The 26013-nt window shown below is 35.2% G+C and overlaps 1 protein-coding gene and 2 long non-coding RNA genes across 5 annotated transcripts; 1 reads left to right on the forward strand and 2 right to left on the reverse strand.

Annotated features, from left to right (window-relative positions):
- Nucleotides 1-9029: 9029 nt before the first annotated feature.
- LOC145321554 (uncharacterized) lies at nt 9030-25175 on the reverse strand. 3 transcript variants are annotated; one of them, XR_013880310.1, is made up of 4 exons: nt 24878-25175; nt 10318-10425; nt 9715-9840; nt 9030-9490 (listed from the first exon to the last, which is right to left on the reverse strand). It is a non-coding gene; the product is annotated as an uncharacterized LOC145321554 (long non-coding RNA). The 3 variants fall into 3 exon arrangements; XR_013880311.1 differs by having other exon boundaries at nt 9727-9840; nt 24878-25172; XR_013880309.1 differs by having other exon boundaries at nt 9030-9840; nt 24878-25157.
- Nucleotides 11361-12851, reverse strand: LOC145321553 (uncharacterized). The gene is made up of 2 exons (XM_080162975.1): nt 12480-12851; nt 11361-12431 (listed from the first exon to the last, which is right to left on the reverse strand). The coding sequence occupies exons 1-2, from the start codon at nt 12826-12828 to the stop codon at nt 11386-11388; spliced, it is 1395 nt and encodes a 464-aa protein (XP_080019101.1). The 5' UTR covers nt 12829-12851; the 3' UTR covers nt 11361-11385.
- LOC145321544 (uncharacterized) lies at nt 21772-24448 on the forward strand. Its single transcript, XR_013880277.1, has 3 exons — nt 21772-22510; nt 22697-22762; nt 23584-24448. It is a non-coding gene; the product is annotated as an uncharacterized LOC145321544 (long non-coding RNA).
- Nucleotides 25176-26013: the final 838 nt, after the last annotated feature.

A 26013-nucleotide genomic window follows, 5' to 3' on the forward strand; every position in this document is an offset into this window, starting at 1 on the left:
CATGATGACAATTTTCAAACATTAAATCTTAAAGAGACTCTAAATCTAATTGAGGATGATAATCTACATAAATACATACCTGTAATAAAGAACACTCCAGTGGCCAGAAAGAAGGGTAACATCTTCAGAACCTTGAATTCAGGTCATCAATATCACAATAAATATAAACATGATATTAGTGCCTTAACTATGGCAATATTAGATAAATACAAATTATCAGACCAGGATGAGAGTATTGCAATTATAACATACTCAAGAATTTCTAAAGATATTATCAGAGAGGCAAATACAAAGGAGTTTCTTAGTTTACCTAATAAAGAAAGAAAGGCACTAATTGAAAAGAAAATTGAATTAGAAAACAAAGAACTATTTGAAGATGTAAAGAGAAACATTTCTAGAAATTATGCTGAGGTTTCTTGGAGCTACTACAACATTGACAAAAGAGAATTAAAAGATATAGTAAACAAGCCAAGACATATTAATTTTTGCAATATTGTTTATTTCTTCGATTATGACCATTTCAGTGAAATAAAGAATATTATTGTATTTGCTGATGAAAATATTGATCATAAACATGAATTTGCAGCTTGGGGAGATTGGGAGTCACTAGATTATTCAAATAATAAGACAGGTATGCATGTTTGGTGGAGTAATAGGAAAAGAAGTAAATATGAGACATTTTGTAGAGAGATAATTATGTTATCCCAACCAAAGTTTGCAATAGTTGTACATGATGACAATTTTGAAACATTAAGTCTTAAAGGAGCTCTAAATCTAATTGAGGATGATAATCTACATGAACACATACCTGTAGAATGGAACCCTGAAAGAAGTGTAACATCTGCAGAACCTTGATTTCCAAAAAGAAAACTCAAGAAAAATGCATGGACAATGCATTACAGGCAGTATGTGCAAAAATCTACACGACCTCTGAGACAAAATTGACTGGAATATTATAGAACTCACGAAATTTTTTTTAATGCCTAAAAACCATCCTAAATAATTAAACATACATAAACAATTGATAGTCTTTCAAAAAAAAATTCATTTAGTCATTAAATAATACAAAATTAATTTTTTTCGTTTTGACTTTAGCAACGCCATCAATTTTAACACATTGAAGAGGAGATACTAATTTTGTTCTAAAACGCACAATTTTCAGAGTTAAAACATGAGTAATACCTTAATCTCTTCCTTTAAACTTGCTTGAAAATCGAAAACCTTTAAATCAACACATTTATTAATGTGTAGGAGTACAGCTCTTCACAAGTCATTTTTACCTGGAGGTCGATTGTGGAAAAACCCCTGCCTAATATCAAATTTTTTTTTCATAAATGGAATAGTCTATACTTGGGTAAAATATGGCATCAATTCTAGATTGGAGACGTTATTCAAACTAGTTCTATAACTGATTAATCTGTTTCCAAAAATTTAGCTTTCTTTCTTTACACTTCTTTGTACTTTTTTTTTCTTTTCAAAATGATAAAATGTTTTAACAAATAGTCTTAAATATATAAGGTAATATAGATAGAAAAGTATATCCAGGGAGGTTGGCTAAATTTTCCCTTATTACCTCTTGACAGATGAACTATCCCTTCCTGTTAAACCTACATAAATGGGACACAAAAAAATACATTATGCATGAAAACAACTTTACAGTAGCGAAGCTACTTGAAAATTAATTTTGTTTAAACCATAGGGTGTGTTTTAGTTAATTATGAGAAAATATATCAACAGTAACGAAAAACTGCTGAGCTGCAAAATTGTTGTAATATTTATTAATAGCCACAGCCAGCGGCTGGTAGTTTGCAGCTCAACAGTTTTTTGTTACTGTTGATATATTTTCTCATAATTAACCAAAACAAACCCCCCCCCCCAAAAAAAAAAAAAGATTGCATGTTCAATTTTACAAGTTTAGCTAAATAATTGCACCAGTGGTCAGCCGCCAAACCGCCAAATTAAAAGTTTTGCAGAATATTTATAGACTGACCCATTGTATTATAATTCAGAGCTCTATCTTGAATATGTGCCTCAGAGCGCACTGTTACTGTGAAAGTGTACAACCCCCTTCCCCTTATTTTAAAATCTATTCTGAAATAGACAAACGGACAAAATGAGTTATAGAGCTGATTATCTGTTATCACAAGAAAGAAAAGAAAGAGCAGTCTGACCGCTACAGATGTGTTCTACTTAATTATGCTCCATATTTATGTGAATAGCTACAAGAATTTTCAGCCTTCTATCTTTTACAGGAGCTGAAAAATCACGATTCCACCCCCCCCCCCCATCCCCGTTTTGTCTCTAACAGATGGACATTTCAAATTTTAGAGCAGCTTTGCTACTAAAAGAAATAATACATTGAGAAAATTAGTTGTGAAAAATATAAGCGGCTGAACAGCAGTCCGACTGCTATGGATGTTTTATACTTAATTATGCTCCATATTGATTGAATGTTTACGAGAAGTTTCAGCCTTCTATCTTTTATAGGAGCTGAGAAAATGATGTTTCCCCCTTTTTGTCTCTAAAAGACGGACAGACATTGCTACTAAAAAAATAATACATTGTTAATTTTTATTTAACCCTTAACGGTTGGGGGGGGGGGGGGCGTTGAACGGTATGATCCTGCAGGTCCTGATCCTCCAGGTCTCCATAAATCTTTAAAAAACTCCTGTGGCCGCAATTTTTGACTTAGAGACGTCAAATTTTAAACTTAGGCTTTTCTTACATGTCTAACGTATTAAAATTTCATAAAGATCCGCCGCCGTTTCCGCCGACCACCGACTGCGGCGGCTGGCAGCTGCAAAATACAGCTGCGACCGCTGAAATTTATGTTTTGACATTTCTAATATAAAATTTTACATAAAGAAAAAATTTCCTAGAAAAAAATGTTCTTCTAGCTTCAAAAATAAGAAAATTACAGCCGTTTGAAATTTTTAAGTAAAAAAGGACCTAAAAACAAAGGTTGTTAAATAAAAGGGTGAAGGAAGCTAAAATTGACTTTGACTTATAAAAGGTCGAAAATTCATTATCAAACAGGGGACTTGCACAACAAAAATTACCCCTCTAACTCTAATAGGAACTGAGATAATAGGGGGGGGGGAGCCTTGAACGCCCCCCCCCCCCAACCAATTAAGGTACGGCAAGGCGCACGACTGTTAAAAGTTAAAAGGATGACAATAATTATTAAAGCAAAGCTCTTAAGATCAAAAAGAAATTGATGTAAAATCATGGTTGCCGTTTAAGATTTGTAATATTTACTACTAGTGGCTTCGCCCCTAGCCTCTAGGGGCTTCGCCCTATATAGTTATGGGAAGTCAACCTTCCTTAATAGACATATTAAAGAAAAAATATTTTTTTTTTAATTACTCTGTGGTAAAATTAAACCCAGGTTGTGCGCTTTATGCATAAAAATTTTAATTTGTACAAATTAAACCCAGGTTGTTTGCCGTATACACAAAAATTTCAATTCGTAAAAATTAAACCTAGGTTGTTCGCATACACAAAAATTAAAATTGAAAAAAAAATATTTTTATTTTTTTTGTTGGGGGGGGGGGGGGGTGGATTCATGGGGGCTTCGCCCCATGTTGCAGTGGGGTTCCCCCACCCCAATTACTGGTTTTTGTTTACAAAAATTATAAATTTTGGAAGTTGTGATTTTTCTTATTTTTTGGGGGGTTGGGGTGTCCCACCCCCCAAGAAAATAGCTTAAAACCACCAAAGGACCAGTAGGTATATTCCCAGAAGGGTAGAGCCCAATTTGATCAGCAGTTACTGAGATTTTACAAAAAATGTAGAAAAAAAATTTTTTGGGGTTTTTTTTTTTTATTTTTTGGGGGGTTGGGGGTGTCCCACCCCCCAAGAAAATAGCCTAAAACCACCACAGGACCATTAGGTATATTCCCTGAAGAGTAGAATCTAATCGGTTCTGTGGTTACCGAGATCTTAAGGGACAGACAGACAGACGGACAGACATCAAGCTACTTTGTATTATAGATACCTTATACATATTGAGCTGTGAAGCATATCATGGATGCTTATATTCATCACAATCATTGGATCTTCGTTTAGGAAGGCCTAAACAGCTATTTGTTAAATCATTTTATCATTTTGGCAAGAAAAAAAAGTACAAAGAAGTGCAAAGAAAGGAAGCTAGATTTTTAGGAAAAGATTATTCAGTTATAGAACTAGTTAGAATAACGTCTCCAATCTAGAATTGATACCATATTTTACCCAAGTATAGACTATTCCATTTATGAAAAAAAAATTTGATATTAGGCAGGGGTTTTTCCACAATCGACCTCCAGGTAAAAATGACTTGTGAAGAGCTGTACTCCTACACATTAATAAATGTGTTGATTTAAAGGTTTTCGATTGCCAAGCAAGTTTAAAGGAAAAGTTTAAGGTATGAATCTCATGTCAACTCTGGAAATTGTTGAAATGAGAACAAAAATACGGTTTTAACATTTTTGTGTTGGCAGCCATGGCTTCACCATAGACGCTAAGAAAAATATAAAAATCTCTTTCAATTGTTGGAAAAAATATTTTTTTTCAACACACCATCATTTCTTAATGTATTTTTTATAATTAAGGATAGTTTTTAGGCTTTTTCCGTTCATGCGTGATTTTTTTGTATAAGGAAGTAAGAAGTGCTCCTCTAAACCACGTTGAGGATGATAACCTTCATAAACACATACCTGTAACAAACACTGACCAATCAAATCAATAATAACCCACATAGTACTGGGTTTCATATTTACTCCTATAATTTATAAAAAAAATATTGTTGTGCCATATTTTTAACTATAATGTATAAATACATTTAATTTAGTATAATAAATAATGATTATTTTCAGTATTTTTATTTATCTTTCTAATGCATCTACTCTATAATTAATTATCTTGCAAGTAAGATTTCAGAATAAAGATATAAATTCTTATAAACTCAGTAGTAAGGTTTTTTTTATCCTAAGCTTACGATTTCATACTAAATTAACTGAATTTTTTTTCTTTAGGGAAGCTATATATAGTTCAAAGGGTGGTTTTAGGATTTTATATTTATATTTAAGCCATTAGATTGTTTTAAGCCATTTTTTGCCCATTTTTACAAAGTTGTATACAGAGCCATTAGATGATAGGGTCGCAGACGCTAGTCCTACAATATAAGAAAGTAAGCTTTTTGTCTGAAGCTAAAAATCTTGGGAAATGCTGGTTATAATTTTTTATACACTTCAAGAAACCTTTTTAACTGTCTTTTGATTGTTTTAGGCTATTTTCCTCACCTCCCCGGCCCCGCCCTCTACTATAGGCCAGGCAGCCAGTATTGTAATCAACAATGAGATAAAAAAAATTTTATGCAAATAAATTGTTTCTCTATAATTTATCTTGTGAGTAATATAAACATAAGAATAAAGGTATTTATAATCTGTTACTTAAATAGTAAGCTTTTTGGTCTTAAGCTAAAGATCTTGGGAAATGCTTTTATGGGAACCTTTTTAATTGTCTTGGGGTTGATTTGGAGTATTTTCCTAACCTCCCCCGCCCTCTACTAAAAGCTAGGGGCAAGGCAGTCAGTATAGTAATCAATAATAATAAATTAATAATATTTTAATTCAAATAAACGGTTTTGTATTGTTAAAAGCAAAAGATGATTCCTATAGAAGTCAGGGGCAGTCCGTCTCGTCAACAATTCTTCAATAATTCTTCAACAATTCTTGGAAAATCACCAAACCTACCACGGTAATTGTCAGCTGATATAGCAAAAAGAAAGATGCAACTACTTCTATTATGTACTATTGTTCATTTCAGATAGTATAAATCATAAGCTATCACCAAACCTCATTAGCTTAGAATTTTAGAATTGCCGTCTGCTGGTGGAATCAAAACAAAGATTTCTTACTAAAGAATTTAGAATTAGGGAGATTAAAAAAATATTTTTAAAAACTTCTTAAAATTAAAATCTTTACTTATCCAAAATATTTGTAACTGTTTAAAATCAAAAACAAAATATTTTAAAAAATTTTTAATCCTAAACATTTTCAAGCACTTTGTTTAACCCCCTGAAGTAGGTTAACGCAAAAGTTTCAAAATGATTCAATAACTAATTAATATCTCACTTTATGAATCTATAAAAAATAAAATAGGACAAATTCAATCAAAACAATTTGGATCTTTAAAGAAAAATTGAAAATAATTAGAAAATAATCAAACTTATGCCTAAAGCTCAAAATTAAATTCATTTTTCATTATTTATCAAACAAGGATGACAACATCTATGAGAGCAAAGCTCTGATACGATAGGACAAATGGACATGAACTCTTATAGAATGTCAAGAACTGAATAATCAGAAGTGAAATGTATAAGAGTCGAAGCAAAATTGTTAGTAAACTTTGTTGAAAAACTGCTTAATACAGGATAATGTTTATGGACATACTCACATTTCTAGGAGTTGATTATAGAGTTGCTTCGCTTATAATATTGTACTTTGTTGTCCCAGGAATCAGTATACCAAATAAATAGGATAATTAGATCACATAAAAATTTGTTATTAAAAAGTAAAAAAAATCAACATAATGTTTAAAATGGACATATGGACATTCTGGTAACAATTATAGAGTTGCTACGCTCTCTAAATTGTATCTAACTACTACAGGAATCACATGCAAAGTTTTAAAACAATAGGACAATTCTAATATGCCGCCCTTTTGATCGTTTTCAATTTGTTTTACATTAATGGTAGGGAAAGGGGGGACTCTGTGCTCTACAAGGCACTTTGGGGGAAATTACCCATATCTTAAATGATTCAAATGTTTGTAAGTTGTAATATTCGGAGAAGATTAGAAGTTTTTAGGTTTGATTATTGCAGTACTTATTAAATCATGATTTCAGGAAAGCTTTTTTATTTTACTTCCCTAATTCGCCACTTTCCTCCAACGTGTTTAGCCATTAGAGACAAGAAGTTGCCAAGAAAGTCAAAATTAAACTACTACAAATATTATAAAATGTATGATTGTGAAAATTCATAGCTATGTAGTTCAGAATTTTATTGCTAGGTGTCGTAAAAACCTTTTTTGAATTAAAATATGTATATGAGATAAATTTTTAAATAATCTTAAATATTTTTCAAAGTATCACAGCTATTCACTCTTTAGGATTTTTTATAAATTTATTCACTCTTTAACATATAATTTACGAGTAGTTTATGATTTAGATAAAATACCTAAATATTGTAAAAAAGCTTTATTTCTGCCCATGCATCTTTAAACTGGACGTGCAGGCAAACTCTGTCTATCCTTTTAGCATGGCTTTCAGTAAACAAAGCAAAAAGTGTTATAATAATGCTTGAGTTTCTTATCAAATTCTGCCAAAAGTTGCTTTATCTCATCATCAAGTTTAAACTGGAAATCTAAGAAATCAGCTCTAAAGCATTGTTTGCCAGAATAGCCTTCCCTTGTCCCTGTATAGAAGTTAAGTACAATTAAGGAAGCGTAGCAACCTTATAATCGTTACTAGAATGTCCGTTTAAAACATGTTTATTTTAACTTTTTTGATAACAATTTTTTCATATGTTATAATTTTCTTATTCACACTATTTCTGGAATACTGATTCCTAGAACAACATAGTGCAATATTATAAGCGAAGATTCTCTATAATATTAATCAAGTACTTAAAATGTAAGTATGTTCATAAACAGTGTTCTGTGTTTTTTCAGTCTTGAAGCAAATTTACTTACAATTTTGTTTTAACTTAGAAATTAATATTCTGATTAATTAGTTCAGACATTTTAAAAGTGAATGATCGTTTGTCCTTCCATTTCAGATTTTTGCTTTTATGACTGTTATCAACCTTATTTAGTTTTTAAAATATTAAGAATTTTCTATAAGCTGTTAAGTAAAAGCTGATACTTTATTTGTTGTAACATTATTTATTGTTGAACAAACGTTCAGTTGAGCATACAAAACATATTTATAGAATAGCTCTGCCCATAATAATGATCGTAAAATAAAGGCAAGACTAAAAAAATAAATGATTCTAAAGGTTTCAGGGTTGTCGAATTGGGCACTTTTTTTGATATTGGGCGGCCCAATTGCCCAAAAGGGTTTTGGGCACCCTTTTTGGGCAAATGTCGTAAAAAGCATATAAAAAGGATATAAAATAGCCTAAAACCATACCTAGACTTATTATTAGAAATAAAATAGCCTAAAATCATCTCAGGACCTATAAAAGCTCCACTGGAAAGTAGAACCATATCGGTTCAGCAGTTAGCGAAATCCTCCTCTAGATACAAAAAAGCTTACTAATTTGTATAGTTGACAAGCGGCTACGGCCCTAGAGGCCTCTAGGGGCACTTGAGGAGGGGAGAGTCAAATTTGATAATCCAATTATTATTGAAAAATTGAGGGGGGGGGGGGAATAATTTTTTTTATTTTTTTGGGGGGGGGGGGGTAGGTTTCCTCCCCCCATTTTTAATTTTTAGTTTAAAAAATTTTTTAAAAAGTTTTTGGGGTAGTGTAATTTTTTTCCAGGGGCGATTTCTCTTAGGAGGGTGGTGGTACCCTCCCCAAAATAGTTATAAAGCTTCCCAGAACCTATAAGAAGCTACCCTGTTAAGGAGAACCCGATCGGTTCAGCGGTTAGCGAGATCCTTCGGTACAAATACACAGACACACAAACAAACAGACACACATCCTGTTACTTTAGTATAAGGATATCATCCAAAAAATAGGCCCCCCCTCTTTTTTAACCCCCTTCCCTTTTTCTCTTCCCCTAAAAGGGGGATGCCCAAAACTTACCAAAAGGACCTTATATTGGGCGGCCCAAAACCGCCCGCCCAAAACTGCCCGCCCAAAAGCGACCGCCCAAAATGACAACCCTGAAAGGTATCCATTAAAACAGATAAATATGGTGTTTGAGTGTATGTATGTACAGAAATCTAGTATAGAGCTGCAGAGATCATTTAATCAATTTAGTCAAGCAGACAGGCAGACAGAAGAACATAGTACAGGATTATTTATATAGTAATTCATTAAAAAAGATAATACTTAAGTATATTTTCAATTAAATCATTTATAAAAACATACATTCGTGTAAAAAATATAACAACTACTTGGATATTCTGAGTATAAAAATAATCATAATATCAAAACTAAATATGATAAATACAAAGGTAGAATTATGGAGTTCAATGTTTACACCAGCAATAAATACAGAAAGTCTAGATGATCAATCCGTTAGTTGGAACAACAGGAACACATTGTAAGAACATTCCGACCACAACATTGGTTAGAAAGTGTATCTTTATGTACGTAATTTTCAATCATCCATAAAATATATTGCTTATGACTAAACAAAAACAAAAATCTTTTTTCAGCTAGAGATTCCTTTTAAAAATGAACGGAATATTGTGTCTGATTAACCATCTAAAGGGTGTGCAAAAAAAATGCGAACATTATCTAAATTCAAATTGCGCGGCTGGTGTTAATAGTAGAAAACTTTATGTATATCGTTAGAATCGTCATAAACTCTAGTTTTTAGAAATATAAGTACTATTTTTGTGCGTTTTTGTTTACGAAGCTTCATTTAAAATGTGTGGAAATGTTAAAAAAAAAGTTTCAAGTCAGTTGGGACATTTTTCCACGTAGCTCCTTAACTATACGTCGCACATGAATCGTTTTAAAAATTTTTTTTAAAAATTGAGTTCTTAATGTTTCTTAACGGTATGCATAACATTTTTCTACTATTAACACAAGCCGCGAAATTTGATTTTGATCCTGGAATGTTTGTGAGAAATCAGAGATCACAGAATAAATGGGAAAATCGCTTTTCTTGTTCTCGGATATTCCTAGAAATAAAAATAATATTAACTTTTAAAATCAAAGCTTTTCTACATCAAGCGACTGACCGTCTGTTCTATAAGCTTTAAGTGTTGATTTAGGCATGTTAGAATCATCCTAGCTATTTAAAACTTTATGATGCCTTAAATGGTTAGGTACAATTTAGGATGCGTAGCAACTCTACAGTTAAGTTCTAAAATTTATTGAAAAAGGAGCAAAACCAAGGATGACAAATTCCATAAAAGCAAAGTTTTAAATTCAGACGGCAGGGCAAACGAACACTAAAACTTGACGAGTGTCAGATCTATATAAGCAAAATATTGAATTACGAGTCTAAACTAAATTAAATGTAATTTTGTTTCTAATTGTAAATTTAATCTAAATCGAATATAAATTTTTTCTTAAATTGCTTAAACAATATTCTGACTTGTTATACTAGGAATCATTATTACAAAAATCAGATTCGTTATTAGAAGAAATAATACCTTAAACTGTTTGTTGTACCAGGTGTGTGACATAAATGCGGCTACAGTTTGGTTGACACACACCCACACCCAGACAACAAGCATTTTGGTGTGGGTATATCCTAGCAACTAGAAATAATAATATTTACTATAGTTTGGTTGACACACACCCACACCCAGACAACAAGCATTGTGGTGCGGGTATATCCTAGCAACTAGAAATAATAATATTTACTATAGTTTGGTTGACACACACCCACACCCATACAACTAGCATTGTGGTGTTGGTATATCCTAGCAACTAGAAATAATAATATTTACTATAGTTTGATTGACCCACACCCACACCCATACAACTAGCATTGTGCTGTTGGTATATCCTAGCAACTAGAAATAATAATATTTACTATAGTTTGGTTGACCCACACCCACACCCATACAACTAGCATTGTGGTGTGGGTATATCCTAGCAACTAAAAATAATAATATTTATCGCATTGTATTATAGTGTGAAATTGACAGACTTACATAAGTTAATGATAGAGTAGACTTAATATTCAATTCAAAATGCAAACAGATTTTTAAGTATTTATTATATTGGATTAAATGCAGTTTTTTGAGTAAATAAGATTATATATTGATACTATATTTAGAAATGATTAAATATGTTAATAAGTCAAAACTACTGATTATTCAAAGCTGGAAAGTTCTGAAGTAGCAGGATGTCTGTCTGTATATCAGGACACCAAGCAACAGGATGACTGTCTGTTTAATTAATACAATGTATTAATTAACTATGCACTTTGAAGGGGTAGAATATCTGCCTATGCAAACTATCTAAAGTAGTAGGATGTCTGTGAATAGCTGTATTGGTCTTAATAAAGACTCGAACCCAAACCAGATAATGTTCTGTGTTAGGACTCTCAATATCAACTGACTTAAATATATTTTCTCTTTATTCTTTCTGAGAGCAACTAAAGAGTAATTAAGAGTAACAACTAACATATGTCTGCAAACTTAAATATATGACATCACAACATGAATATATGACATTTACCCCCTTCTGAAACCATCCAGCTAAGCATGGTTTCACCATCCATCAGGCTGATCCAATAAACTGGGATCAATGTCTTCACTGGGTGAACCTACATCGAAATTAACCCCGGCCTCAAGTTCTTCCTCTCCTTCACCCACTGGAGGAGGAGTGTTCAGCGCCCCTCCACCAACCTCAGCCGAGACACCCACTGTTGCCGCCATGACAGCATTACTCGCTGCAGCAGTTACGGGCCCTCCTACAGCAACCATCACAGCATCATTTACCGCTGAGGCGGTATCATTCGCAACAGCCACCTCTGCAGCAACCGCTGGCCCATCTGCCGGCATTGCCACCTCCATCTCAACACCACCAGTGACCTGAACACCTCCCGAAACCATCATCACCCCGTTGTTAGCCTCAGCACCGCCAGAAGTCCCAGCCTGTTGCAACTGCCAATATGCCGCCGCCGGTAAGTCATTGTTTATTCTGCGCCGGATTTCGGACAGCTCGCTAAAAATATTAGACAGGTGCCTTTGCACTTCAGCCTCTTTTTGCGCCATCTCAGAAATAGCCTCTTGAACCTTAGTTCCCTGCCCTGCCAAAACACTTTCCACCTGTTGGCCCACCTGCTGTCCCAACTTGGTTGAACTACTTTCCCAATTATCAGTCATTGCTGTCTGTACACGCTGTACCAGATAAGAAGCCTTTTGCTGTGCAGTAGTAGCCACCATTTGCTGCACCTCCGTATCTACCTTCCTTATACATTCCATTAGATCCTTCTTATGCGTGGCCAACATATCTTTAATCCGTTTATGACCGTCCGTCTGCCAAAGTTTCTGTGCAGTGTTCAAACTTTTGACTGATTCTTTTACAGCCTCACGAATTTTTTCCTCAACCATAGGCTTTAGAGTCACAGCAACAGAATTACTGATTCTACCTATATCTTCATCACTGAGCGGCGCCAAACCACGTCTGTCATTCTTGCGCTCAGCCTTATTTCTCTCAACCTCAGCACGCAAATCTGGTAACTCCCTCTTCTGTTTAGGCCCAAGAGAATCTGCCCCAGCAGGCCGCTTGACCACGCCCCTTCTGGAAGTACCTTCCCCAGCATCATCATAAGCCTTGCTGGCTCCCCTTCTGGACGTACCTTCCCCAGCATCATCATAAGCCTTGCTGGCTCCCTTAGTCCTGACCGACCCAGCAGCCTGATTTGGCACAAACTTACCAAACCTGCGCCGTCCCTCACCAGAACTAGTATCTGCCACCTTTTGTTCAGGCTTGTCCGTTGGAGGCTCAGTCCAACTGTCTAGCTCCGAACCACTCTGTTCACTAGGCAGACGATCCCTGGAATCAAGCTCAACCTCAAGGCTCACGTTGCCAACATCGTCTTCATCATCATACCCAGGCTCATACCTGGGCGATTCTACATCATACTGCCTCCTATCATCTCTTCTATACACAACATGCCGCCGATTAGCTCTACCAGCATCCAGCATCTCAACAGACGGTTCACGCTCCTCCCGCCGACCAGACGCCCGCTGATACCGCCTCTCGTTTCCATCTCCATTTCCTGATAATAATCAATAATTAAATATTAACATTTTAATATTTTAATATTTTAACATTTTTCATATATAAGACGACATTCAAAACGAAATACTTTACACAAATTATATTTATCAGGGATGCCAAATTTTAATTACTGTTTTCCCGATAACGCGAAAATTTAACGCAGTTACACAGTCTGCCCAAACAACCAACACACAGCAATCCAACAACCACCCCCGCAGCACCCATCACAGCCATAACAAAATGCTGCCAACTATTAGTCAACCAATCAATCGAGGTATTATACAAATGTACAAACCAATCTTCTGTAACCTCTACAACAAAAGCATTTGAATTAGCAGCCAATTCCGAAAGTTTAGCCTCTTCCACAGACTCCAACACCTGTCCTTTCTCTCCCTTATCCAACAGATGCTCAAAATTCAACGGTACTTTCAACCAACTATCCTCCAGCCGTTTAGTCTGAACCAGCTGCATTCCTGCCCCCTTGTTGCCTAGATATAATCCAGGTTTAACTCTCACAAATACTGGATTTTTCCTGCACTCGACAACCATCAACAAGGAAACATTTTTAACTAATCTTGTGAACGGTTCTACAGCAACAATTCTACCGTCCATGAACAAAGAAAAATGACCAAGATAACACGGCAAATTTGCTCCTAAAGTCACATTCAACCATTTTTTTTTACACACAGACACAAGTTCCATTTCCCCTAGATGTTGTACCAACAAATTTCCGACTTGTTTGATGTTAGAATGAAACAAATTATTCTCCCAACACCCCTGTTCTGCCTGCAAAATCCTTTCCACCTGATGGTATGAAGAAGTTAGCTGTAGTAATAAAGCACCATCCTCCTCCTTTCTTCGCATCCAAGGAAAAAAATTCTTTTTAGCTGTTGTAATCCACAAAAATACATCCGGAACGTTGGTATGAAAATAATGCAAATCAGTCAGAAAGTCAGAAAACTCCACTTTTTTCCCCAGTTTCAATCCCAACGAAAACTGTGGAGAAATCGCCAACCAACTTTGGCCACCCTGATTATTAGCATCATCCGCCATATTAGAAAATGTAAACAAAGTTAAATTTACAATTTCAACAGTCCGAAAATAACTAAAATGACGTCTATCTTCCTGTGATTTATTGTGAACTATCACTCGATCAAGCCCAAGCCGCAGATCAGACTCCAGACAATGTGCACCAATGAACTGATCCTCAAGAAAACAACTGTTATCAGGTAACATTGAAATTTGTATATTTTTCAAATAACTTGTAATTTGAACTTCTTGAAAAGTATTAGGCACAAAGGTATTATTTAAATAAATACCATCCCCTCTGCACTGAGGGTCAATCCCATACGTCATCATATCCTCATACAGAATGGTACCATTTATGAAATAAGTCATTGACCGGTCATAAAACGCTACAGGCAACCGTCGTCCATCTATGTCTAACACCCTCTGTTCCTCCATCCTTTTACAATCTTCACTAGAAATTAACTCATCACTACTAACCACAGCTGGTGCCCCTAAATGTATGTGGCTATATTTGCCACAATACCAGGTGTGAACCGTTCTGTCGACGTGACATTGTACCGCGGGCAAAAATCTCACTCCTACTTTTTTTAACAGATGACCACTGATTGTTCCATTAAACTCATGCTGTCCAAACACTGTACATTCTGAAGCCCTCAATTCAGGACCGTCGCCAACACACTCCTTTACTAGCACAGGTATCACATCAGCCCCACAGGGTATTAAACACAATCCCCAAATTAAAAAATATTTACCTGATTTGAATTTATTATTATGACCAGACATTATTAGCTGATAACTGTTCACCAATTCACCCGCAAATATCAACTGATTTAGCCTTTCATTGTAGAACAACTCTCCACCTACTAGCTTTGTCAGCACATATTTGTTATTAAAATAATCAAATAACAATTCATGAACTCTTATTATAATATACTTTTATAATATTTATATATATTTATATAATATTTTTTTCAAAAATAATTATTATCAGCTCTCCTTTCCCTACTTTCTCCGTCCTCGAGTTCCTATCTGAACATGTACCACAGGACCCCCTACCTGAGATCTTAACCTCCTCCCAGTGTCCCATAAATATTTCGCCACCCGTGATCCACTTTTCTTAATTGTAACTAATCTTTCAGGTGAAGATTGCGGCGGCGCCGTAGTCAAAAACGACTGTTCCGATGGAAGCTCAACCTCGTCAAAATTACCCTCAACTACAGGAGCAGGCACCACAGATTCATCTGTCACTCCCACCTCTACTCCTTCCCCTACAGGTATAATTTCTCTATTAACGTTCCACTCATTTCCATCCCCTGAAACTCTGTCATTATCAACCTCAACCTCACTCTCCTTCTCCTGGATCTCGTCACTCTGTCTTTCCTCTGCCAATTCAAAACCATCATTTTCAGATGACAAATACACAACATCTTCACTCTCTCTCTCCTCTACAGTTTCCCTCTCTACAGGCATATTATCAACCTCCAAAAATATCTCATCGGACGGACAAATTTCAGGTAAAGGAAAAACGTTAAAATTAACCTCCTCTCCTAAAACTTCCGTTCGAGCATGAATTTTTCGAATTTTATCTCTAGCCACAACCTGATTTTTCTTGATGGGATTATTCCCAAAAGGTGCCAACTCATACAATGCATCCGAAAATTTCTTAACTACAATAAAAGGTCCTCCATAAAAAGACTGTAATTTCTTGGACACGTCAGTCTTCACAATATTAAAGAAAGCATAACAAACATCTGTCACCCTCAATGCTTCCTTCTGTACTCTGTGTTTATTTTGAACCTCTAAATATAACTTGGATTTTGTAGAAATTCTCTTAATTACATCCTCCATATTTTTCAGAAATTCCAAATACGACCGCGAGGATGAAGATTCAACAGACGGGACTGGTGATAGAAAATCGAGGGGAATACGTGGCTGCCGACCGAAAACCAGAAAAAATGGAGAATAGCCAGTTCTAGAACTCTTGGAGCAGTTAATCACTAACGTAGCCAAAGGTAATTTTTTAGCCCAGTCCTTTGTCACAGCTAGCTTAAGCCAGGTACAGGTTTACCTGAGCACGCCAAAGAAACTGACTAGCAGGGGTGTTCTAGGAAGGTATTGTGAGTTCATAACCACTCTTACTTAAATCGTAGCTGTAGCTTCCCTACTATGATTTTTTTCAAAATACATTTTCTTGGCTGCTGGGTTTCAATATTTCTTTCATGAAATGAATTGCTTGTTTCAATGAGCTAGTTTACAAAGTTTAAAGAGCAAATCTATCTGTTAACTGGATATTTTAGTCATATAATCCAATCTATCAATGAAAAATAATAAAAAAATTCATATTCTTTTACTAATTATAAATTTTAAAGTAGATACTTTCAAGTTTATATAATCTACATTTAGGCTAATAAACCATCCTTATCTTTAATTTAATTGATGAAAGCAATGATAAAAGCCTGGTGAATCTGTATTGATTGTCCCAGAATATTTCTGAGACAATTCTGAAACACCTAGTATATTTTTAATTTCTCTACTGCAAATTATATCTTTGAAGTCAAAGATAAATAAGATTATTTTAAACTTAATCATCTAAACTATAATATGTCTGAAACAAGTAAACTGAAATAATCATAACACAACAAGAACAAACTTCTTAGTAGAAATTATATTTTGATTTATTCAAGCCTGCAAATTATATCTTCAAAGATAGATGAGATTATTTTAAACTTATCATCTAAACTATAATATGAAACAAGTAAACTGAAAAAATCCTTACACTAACAGGCAAATATGGCATGGTCTGTGTCCATTGTGACAAAAAAAATAATGAGAGTAGGTGATACTGAAATAGTTTACATGGTATGTTTATTTCTCAAAAAACGCGCGGTTAGAGCTATACTACACAACAAGAACAAACTTCTTAGTAGAAATTATATTTTGCTTTATTCAAGCCTTCTAAATTCTAATCATTTGAGAGCTTCTGTATATTTAGTGAATGTGAACTATAACATTAACAACCCTGTGTTTCCAACTGGCAAATGCAGTACTTGTTGAAATATCTTAAGTACTGCCAAAAAATACTGGTAATTTAACTGAATTACTTGCTAGCCTAATAATAAAGATCTTATTCTGCAAAGAAGTACCTGTTCAGATGATAAAACGGAGCAGAAATGCAATTGTAATATTTGTTTGACTGCAAGATTCCAAAGATAGAAAAATGCAGGTCTGTATAGATCATCTGAATTAGTTTATCAGATTTTAAAAAAGAAGAGACCTTCTTTAATAATTTGTTCAACCAACAAGAAATTGGTTCTGGTATCAATTATCAATGTAATTTGAGTCAATTATCTGATCTATTGTTAAACATGTACTGATATTACCAGTCAGTAACTCTCAAATGATCAAAATTGAGAAGGCTTGAATAAATCAAAATATAATTTCTACTAAGAAGTTTGTTCTTGTTGTGTTATGATTATTTCAGTTTACTTGTTTCAGACATATTATAGTTTAGATGATTAAGTTTAAAATAATCTTATTTATCTTTGACTTCAAAGATATAATTTGCAGTAGAGAATTGAAAAATATACTAGGTGTTTCAGAATTGTCTCAGAAATATTTTGGGACAATCTGATACATATTCACCAGGCTTTTATCATTGCTTTCATCAATTAAATTAAAAATAAGGATGGTTTATTAGCCTAAATGTAAATTATATAACCTTGAAAGTATCTACTTTAAGATTTATAATTAGTAAAAGAATATGAATTCTTATATAATTTTTCATTGATGGATTGGATTATATGACTGAGATATCCAGTTAACAGATAGATTTGCTCTTTAAACTTTGTAAACTTTGTAAACTAGCTCACTGAAACAAGCAATTCATTTCATGAAAGAAAAATTGAAACCCAGCAGCCAAGAAAATGTATTTTGAAAAAAATCATAGTAGGGAAGCTACAGCTACGATTTAAGTAAGAGTGGTTATGAACTCACAATACCTTCCTAGAACACCCCTGCCAGTCAGTTTCATTGGCGTGCTCAGGTAAACCTGTACCTGGCTTAAGCTAGCTGTGTTGTTCCATGATTTTCATCTACTTTCAAAGCAGCATACAAACTCTGATTTTGCCTCTCTACAGGATTCGAATTTGGATTCCTGGGGGGAATTAGGACAGTATCCACCCCCAATCCTTTCATCACACCTTTAAACACACTGCTTGTAAAATTTGTACCTCTATCCGATCTCAAAGCCCTAAATAAACCATAGGTAGGTACAAAATTTTCCAATATAGCCTTTACAGTTGTTTCAGTTTTAGCATCAACCAACGGACATGTAAAAACATATCTAGAAAATAAGCAAACCATGATTAAGACAAATTTAACCGTCTGTCCCTGATGATAACATGGAGTCCAAGGACCAACTAGATCCACTGACATATTAGCAAAAACTTCACTACTTTGAACAGAATGAGTTATAGGTGAAACATGTTTAGGATTACTTCCAGCCTTTTTCAAACATGTAATACAACTTCGCATTCTCGATTCCACAAACTTGTTCACGCCAGGCATAAAAAATCTCTCATTTATTTTACGTATTGTCTCCTGCACACCTCTATGTCCAGAACCATATCCACCATGAGCTGAATCAAATATATCATTGTATAAAGAAAGAGGCACTACAGGCCTCTCGACAAAACCCCCTTCGGCCAAAGGCTGTCTGAAAATTACAACCCCCTCTAGCACATACATATGGCCAATAAGATTGTACAATAGTTCTTTTCTGCCCGATAACTCCGCCCTCTCATAAGACGACAACTGTCTCCTTTCCAATATCCATAACCTTATTTCATTTAGGATCTCGTCCTGCTGAAGACTACTTTGCCAGACAAACTCAACATCCACCTCATCCTCTGCAGAATGTACCTGCATAATGGAATAGATTTGATCCAGAAATGGTGAATCATCCAGGTAAGGATCCAAAATTTTATTATCTGTCTCTCTACACTCCTGACAATCCTTCAGTCGATGTTCCTTACAATCTAACTCAGTTCTCGACAAATAATCTACATTCACATGCTTAGTCCCCTGTCGATGGATAACTGTAAAGTCAAAACTTTGCAAGAAAGTTATCCATCGATAGGTGACACCGTTTATTGATCCTTTAGCCCAACGTTTATAATGCACTAGTGAAATACTGTCTGTCCGAACCAAAAATTCACGAAACCTACAAAAGTGTAAAAAATTCTTTAATGCATATACTAATGCACCTAATTCTCCTTTATAGGAAGGATAATTTTGTTCCGCAGCATTACACTTTTTACTACAGACACCAAACACTCTCTCTACACCATCCTGTTCTTGCGAAATAATCCCTGCAAAATACTGAGAACTATAATCTACATCCACGATAAAAAGATTAGGATTATCCCATTGAGGATAGCCTTTACACATCTCAGTCTTGAACATTTCCATAAATTCAGTCCATACTCTATTCAATTCTTCTGTCCACTTTATTATAGTGTCATTCCTGTGACTATCCAACATGCACGACCTCTTGGCATAATCAGCAAAATATCCTCTGTAATAATTGGTAAATCCCAAAAACTTCTGCAACTCCTTCCCTGTTCTAGGCTTGCCCCAATCCTTAATCCGTTCCAAATATGCAGGATTCATTTTCAATCCATCGGCACTAATAATATGCCCCAAATAATGGCATTCTCTAGTCAATAAATCACACTTATCTAAATTCAATTTCAGGTTGACCTGCCTAAGAACTTGAAACAGTGCCTGCAGATGCTCTACATGTTCCTCTGGACTTGATGAAAACACGATCAGATCGTCCAAGTAACTGATACAGAATCCATACATACCTGGCAGGATAGACAGCACCTTATCCATCAGAGCACAGAACAGGCTGGGTGCATTACACAACCCAAATGGCAACCTGTTAAACAAATACATCCTGTTTGCTGCACTAAAAGCTGTCAACGGTTTAGAGTCTTCATCCATAGTCATCGAATGGTAGGCAGCTGTCAAATCAAGAGTACTGAACACCTTGCCAGAACCCAGCTTCGTCAGATTATCAGAAATCAGTGGCAGCGGCCACGCCACCCGCTTAGTCACGTTGTTCAAATTGCGGAAATCGATGACAAACCTCAACTTAGCCTCTGCTCCAGGTGCAGCCTTCTTTTTCACAGCAAAAATAGGACTAGACCAATCCGAGAAACCCTCTTCAATAATGCCGGCGTCCAGCCATTTGGTTAACTGTTCTTTCAACTTAGCATCGTACTCTGGATTCAATGGAATATTTCTGGCCTTCACAGGTTTAGCTCCAGGTAACAATTCTATATTATATGTCATTAATCGACAATCACCAATATCTGAATCATTCATTGAAAAGATATCAAAATTTTCCAAACAAATTTTAATAATCCTAGGTTTCAATTCTGGATTTTCCTTAATCATCTGGTTTTCATCTAACTTCAATTTTTGAATAATAAACTGTACCCGTTCATGCATTTTTTGCCCCGACAACTTTTCTGGCTTATCCAACTCATTAATTGTTTTATTACAGGTGACATCTTGATTATCCATGACGAATCTTCACATTTCTCAGCAAGGTAATAGGTTTTATTGACGCATTAACTACATTAACCACGCAGGACCCATCTTTCCGTGGCTGATACACCCCCTCAATAATCATAATCCCATTGCCACTTGTCATCTTAGAAGAATTAGGGGACACGTACCAAAGCCCATCATTCTTTAATCCAGTCACATGCACCACAGCTGTAGATCCTCCAGGATAAAAAATAGTTTTGTCCAGCAACTTCACATTATACTTCGTTGAATATAACTCTCCAAACCCACCCCCCTCCTTTATCCCTGGCAAGGTAGGTTTAGATGGAATTTCAGAATTCATTCGTCCGGACAAAATAGGAATTTTCTGTACCTCCGCCACCACCTGTTTCTGTAAACAGGAATTAATAGGAACAGATTCCCCACAAAATTCAAACTTATCCTCATCCAAACAAATGTTAATTTTATTCTTTTTCAGGAAATCAGATCCAAGATTCACCAACCTACTCGTCACCTCAGGTACATAAAATGTCTCCGTAAATACAGCTTGAGTTCCAGCAAATCTAAATTTCAACTCGACATATCCAATAATATTAACTTTCTTTAAATCTACTGAATATGCTGATAATTTAGCAGGACAAAACTCAATTCCATGTTTATCAAGAATTTCTCTAGATATTAAAGAATTAAAATTATTCCCTGTATCAATAATTCCTAACTCCTTCACCGTAATATCAGCCCCTGGCACAAAGAAATCTAAATCCGCACAAATAGGCATTTTAGTTATCTTCAAAAACTTCACAATCTCTTGAAAACACTAGTCATTTCTATCCATATATCTTCGAATTAAAATCTCCATGCAGGATTACAAATAATTAATATATCCATGTCAATTAATTTCAAATTTTAGATATACATCATTCCACTACACAGCAGTCAGCTCTCCATCCGTTACCAGCCGCCAACATACTGTTCGATTTATGAAATCCTGTACACCTTCCAGACTACCAGCAACACACAGCTACACACCAAGCCTTTTGCCATCCAAGTAAGTACCTCTCAAAGTTTTTAACATTTACTTCAACTTTGCATAGGTACCTATCAAAATATAATATATAGAATATATATATATATATATATATATATATACATATATTGTTTTCATTAACACGATCACACCTTGACTGAAGAATAAACAAGACAGTAATACTTTATAAAGTTGAGAGCAATTATCTGAATACAAAACAGCAAAATTAACTAATTACACATAGCAAACGCAGAAAAAATCAACTACAGTACTATAGCCTATATAATGAATACGAATAAAAGAACGATCTATAAATTTCATTCATTTCAAATGAAATTTATATATCAAATCAATCATATCCATTACATAGGATATTGCTGAAAATTGTTCCTAGCTATGTCAGCAATCATAGCCTCATACTGTTTCTCATCTCTGCTCTTTTCAGAATCCACAACAGGCCCCACCTGATTGACCGTCTTCTTCAGAAACTGCTCAGGTATTACCCTATTATTAGGCACCCCAGGACCTTCTTTCTTCTCGCTACCCGCTGAGAAAAACCTAGCTTTGGTCTTTCCTATGCGAGAATCAGGAGCTGGCGGCTTACCGTCTCTCTTCTGCCAGCAACTAGCCACTACATGACCTTTTTTCCCACAATACCAACAAATCATAGTTTTAGCCTTCGAATTCAAAGCCCCAATCACGTTCTCAACCTGATCCCAAGGAATATCATCATCCCCTTCAATCCACGCATTATTATCGCCAATCTCAGTCCTGCCCTCCATATCAGATACATGCACTTCACTGATTACAGGCCTAGCTTTTACCTCCCTAGAATCCTCTAGCCTCAACCCTTCCATAGCCTGAGAATAACAGGACGTTACATTTTCAGGTGAAACGTGTCCAGAACGGGCCCAGCTTATATAATGCTGACCTCTGCGAATCAAATAAGTCAAGAAAGCACTGTAATCTTCCAGGTAATGCATAGATTCAATGAAATTAGCCATATCTCTAGCTAAATCAGAAAACAGCAAATTCTTAGCCACATTATTGTAGAAATCACGCCAAGATTGTCTAGAAATTTGACCAGGATGCATAAGCCTAAACAGCCGTAACTTAGCATTGAAAAACACATCCACATTCTGACCACTCTTTTGTTTCAGGGCGTAGAAGAATTCGGTAGCCGACTCTGTATCCGCAAAGGGTATCACCAACCTTCTTATCAACAGGTAATAACCTAAAGCACTTAGGGAAGCATTAGCCTCCGGCGTAATAAGCCTCCCCATCTTCTTCCCTTTGCACTCAAAAATCCTATTGTACAGGACATCCTTGAAAAGCATAGGATCCTCAAACTTTGCGAACCGAGCAACCCTCCATAAGGATAAGAAATAATCCTCAAAATCAATGTTTCCATCCCAAAATGGAGCATCCCGCACAAAATCACTATCCCACTTGACTCCTCTTACAAGACAAAACTCCTTAAACTGCTCCTCTACAGTCTGTTGGCTTACACTACCGCCGGCCACCTTTTTATAGGCCTTAAGCACTTCAGCCCTTTCCTCAATTAAAGGAAATATATCCAACAATTGATTCTCATATTCGGTCAGACAACTCTCACGAACATTCATCCAATTTCCATTCCCAACAGGACCCAAAAACTCAATCTGCGAAAACTTCAAATGTCCAGGAGCACTTTTCACCCTTTTAGCCTCAAAATTTGTAGAATCCAATTTAGCCTCCACACTCAAACGATTAATAAAAGATGTATTAAACGAATCATCTCCCGTCGCTTTGACTGCAGATACACTAGCCCCCATACTTGTCTCATACAAAAAACCGCTAATATCCCCATCCGCTGGCAATTGCGCCACCTTTTTCTTAATAGTAGCCAAATCAACATCATAGCCTAACTTCTTATGCTCATCAGAATTCTTGAACTCTTTCACCTTATTCTCCAGCCGTTTATTCGACGCCGTTAGCTTATCCACCTGACCTTTGACAGTCGTATGCTCCTTTAACATTGCCCTAACATATTTTTTTATACTTTCAGGCACAACGTCATTCTCCACCTCGCCCAACGCCGACTCCACATTCGCATTGGCACCTGCACCAACATCCTCAGCCGCAGCATCATCCTCCTCCCAATTTTCGGGAGTTCCATCATCATCCTGACTGTCAGTCTCCCGCGGACGCTTAGGCGGCCGTCCACGCTTGCCTTCATTTTTACCCCGCTCTCCTTTTTCTCCATCAGCCATATCCGAGCACTAGAACTAGATCCGCCGTGAAATTTAGATCAGAAGAGTTAAAGAATGAAATTCCACAGAAACCTGAAATATAAATCAAGTTAGAAATATAAAAAATTAAAACAAAACTGTGAAAAATCCGAGATAAAAAAATCTCAAAAAGTGATTGACTTCAAATTAAACACCACTTCCCCCACCCTTAACTCAGCAGCAGGTCTAAATAACACGTAGCACAATAAGACTGCGCCAAATGTGAAATTGACAGACTTACATAAGTTAATGATAGAGTAGACTTAATATTCAATTCAAAATGCAAACAGATTTTTAAGTATTTATTATATTGGATTAAATGCAGTTTTTTGAGTAAATAAGATTATATATTGATACTATATTTAGAAATGATTAAATATGTTAATAAGTCAAAACTACTGATTATTCAAAGCTGGAAAGTTCTGAAGTAGCAGGATGTCTGTCTGTATATCAGGACACCAAGCAACAGGATGACTGTCTGTTTAATTAATACAATGTATTAATTAACTATGCACTTTGAAGGGGTAGAATATCTGCCTATGCAAACTATCTAAAGTAGTAGGATGTCTGTGAATAGCTGTATTGGTCTTAATAAAGACTCGAACCCAAACCAGATAATGTTCTGTGTTAGGACTCTCAATATCAACTGTCTTTAATACATTTTCTCTTTATTCTTTCTGAGAGCAATTGAAGAGTAATTAAGAGTAACAACTAACATATGTCTGCAAACTTAAATATATGACATCACAACATGAATATATGACAATAGAATGCTTTTCACGTATTGGATTAGCTTAGAAGCAGTTTTAATCAAGCGGAAATAAATGGGGAGGGGATAAAGTCACAGGGGAGGATGTTAGTATCGTTTTATTAGCCAGCTGGGAGAAGTATTTTATCTAGGTATGCGAGAATCTCTAACAATAGTCACGTATTCTATATCAATAAAGCTAAAGAAGGACCATATCGGTTATTGATTATTTGTAGTGTTTACAATTATATAGACAGATTTAAGTCTGTATGTGCTATATAAAATCTCTAAAACTGCTATGAAACAGTCAGGCTGCTACTAACCTGAGATATTCCGTGTTTGTTGGCATTTTTAGATTTCAATCCAGCGAATATTTTGTGGGCTCTGACAAATAATATCAATTTTATTTTTCCTTTTTATTAGCTTGGTATTTTTTTATGAAGATTCCTGTTACCATTGATCATCTACTTACTATGTGACTTCGAAAGTCTGTTCATTAAATGTCTGGAGCACTTTTTAGAAGATGGGAATTTCAGAGACATGCATGCAGGGGTGTATATTCTGCATAAGATTACCATTGTTTTCACCTCCTTGGGGGGAAAAACAAGAAAAATGTGTGGGAGAGAGAAAAAATGAATAATAAAAAAGTTTCTGTTAAAAGGGAAAGGTAGGTTGCAGGTAAAATCCATAAAAGTGTGTGTTTTAAGGCTTAAAAATAGTAGTAGAACGATAATATTCACTAAATATGTGTATTTCTTATTGAAAAGAACTATAGACAACAATTTTTTTTTAAAGTTAACATAAATTTTTATCGTTCTACTACTGTTTTTTTGACTTAAAACAGACAACCTTTACGGATTTTACCCGCAACCTACCTTTCCCTTTATTCACCGTTTCCTCCTTTTTTGTGGAAAAAAACTGGGGGGGGGGGGCAATATAAGAGCACATCTTAATTTAAGTATCTGAAAATAAATAATGAAAAATAAAGTTGTTCCAAAATTGATGTATCCAAGCCCAGGAGAAAATGGCCACACAGAGACAAGTCTTGAGGTTTAATAATTCACCCAGGTTTATATGTTCTTCTGTATTAGTACTATAATATAATAAATATAGAAATATGGTCATACAGAGACAAGTCTTGAGGTTTAATAATTCACCCAGGTTTATATGTTCTTCTGTATCAGTACTATAATATAATAAATATAGAAATATGGTCATACAGAGACAAGTCTTGAGGTTTAATAATTCACCCAGGTTTATATGTTCTTCTGTATCAGTACTATAATATAATAAATATAGAAATATGGTCATACAGAGACAAGTCTTGAGGTTTAATAATTCACCCAGGTTCATATGTTCTTCTGTATCAGTACTATAATATAATAATTATAGAAAATATGGTCATACAGAGGCAAGTCTTGAGGTTTAATAATTCACCCAGGTTCATATATTCTTCTGT

Source organism: Acartia tonsa, chromosome 6 (assembly GCF_053477335.1).
Source record: "Acartia tonsa isolate MP-2025a chromosome 6, ASM5347733v1, whole genome shotgun sequence".
In the NCBI taxonomy this organism is placed as follows: domain Eukaryota; kingdom Metazoa; phylum Arthropoda; class Copepoda; order Calanoida; family Acartiidae; genus Acartia; species Acartia tonsa.

Coding starts and splice junctions, on each gene's coding strand:
- LOC145321553 (XM_080162975.1), bottom strand. CDS start 12,828: ATGCTGGATGCTGGTAGAGCTAATCGGCGGCATGTTGTGTATAGAAGA. Junction 12,432..12,479: donor TTATGATGATGCTGGGGAAG/GTACGTCCAGAA, acceptor ATGCTGGGGAAG/GTACTTCCAGAAGGGGCGTG.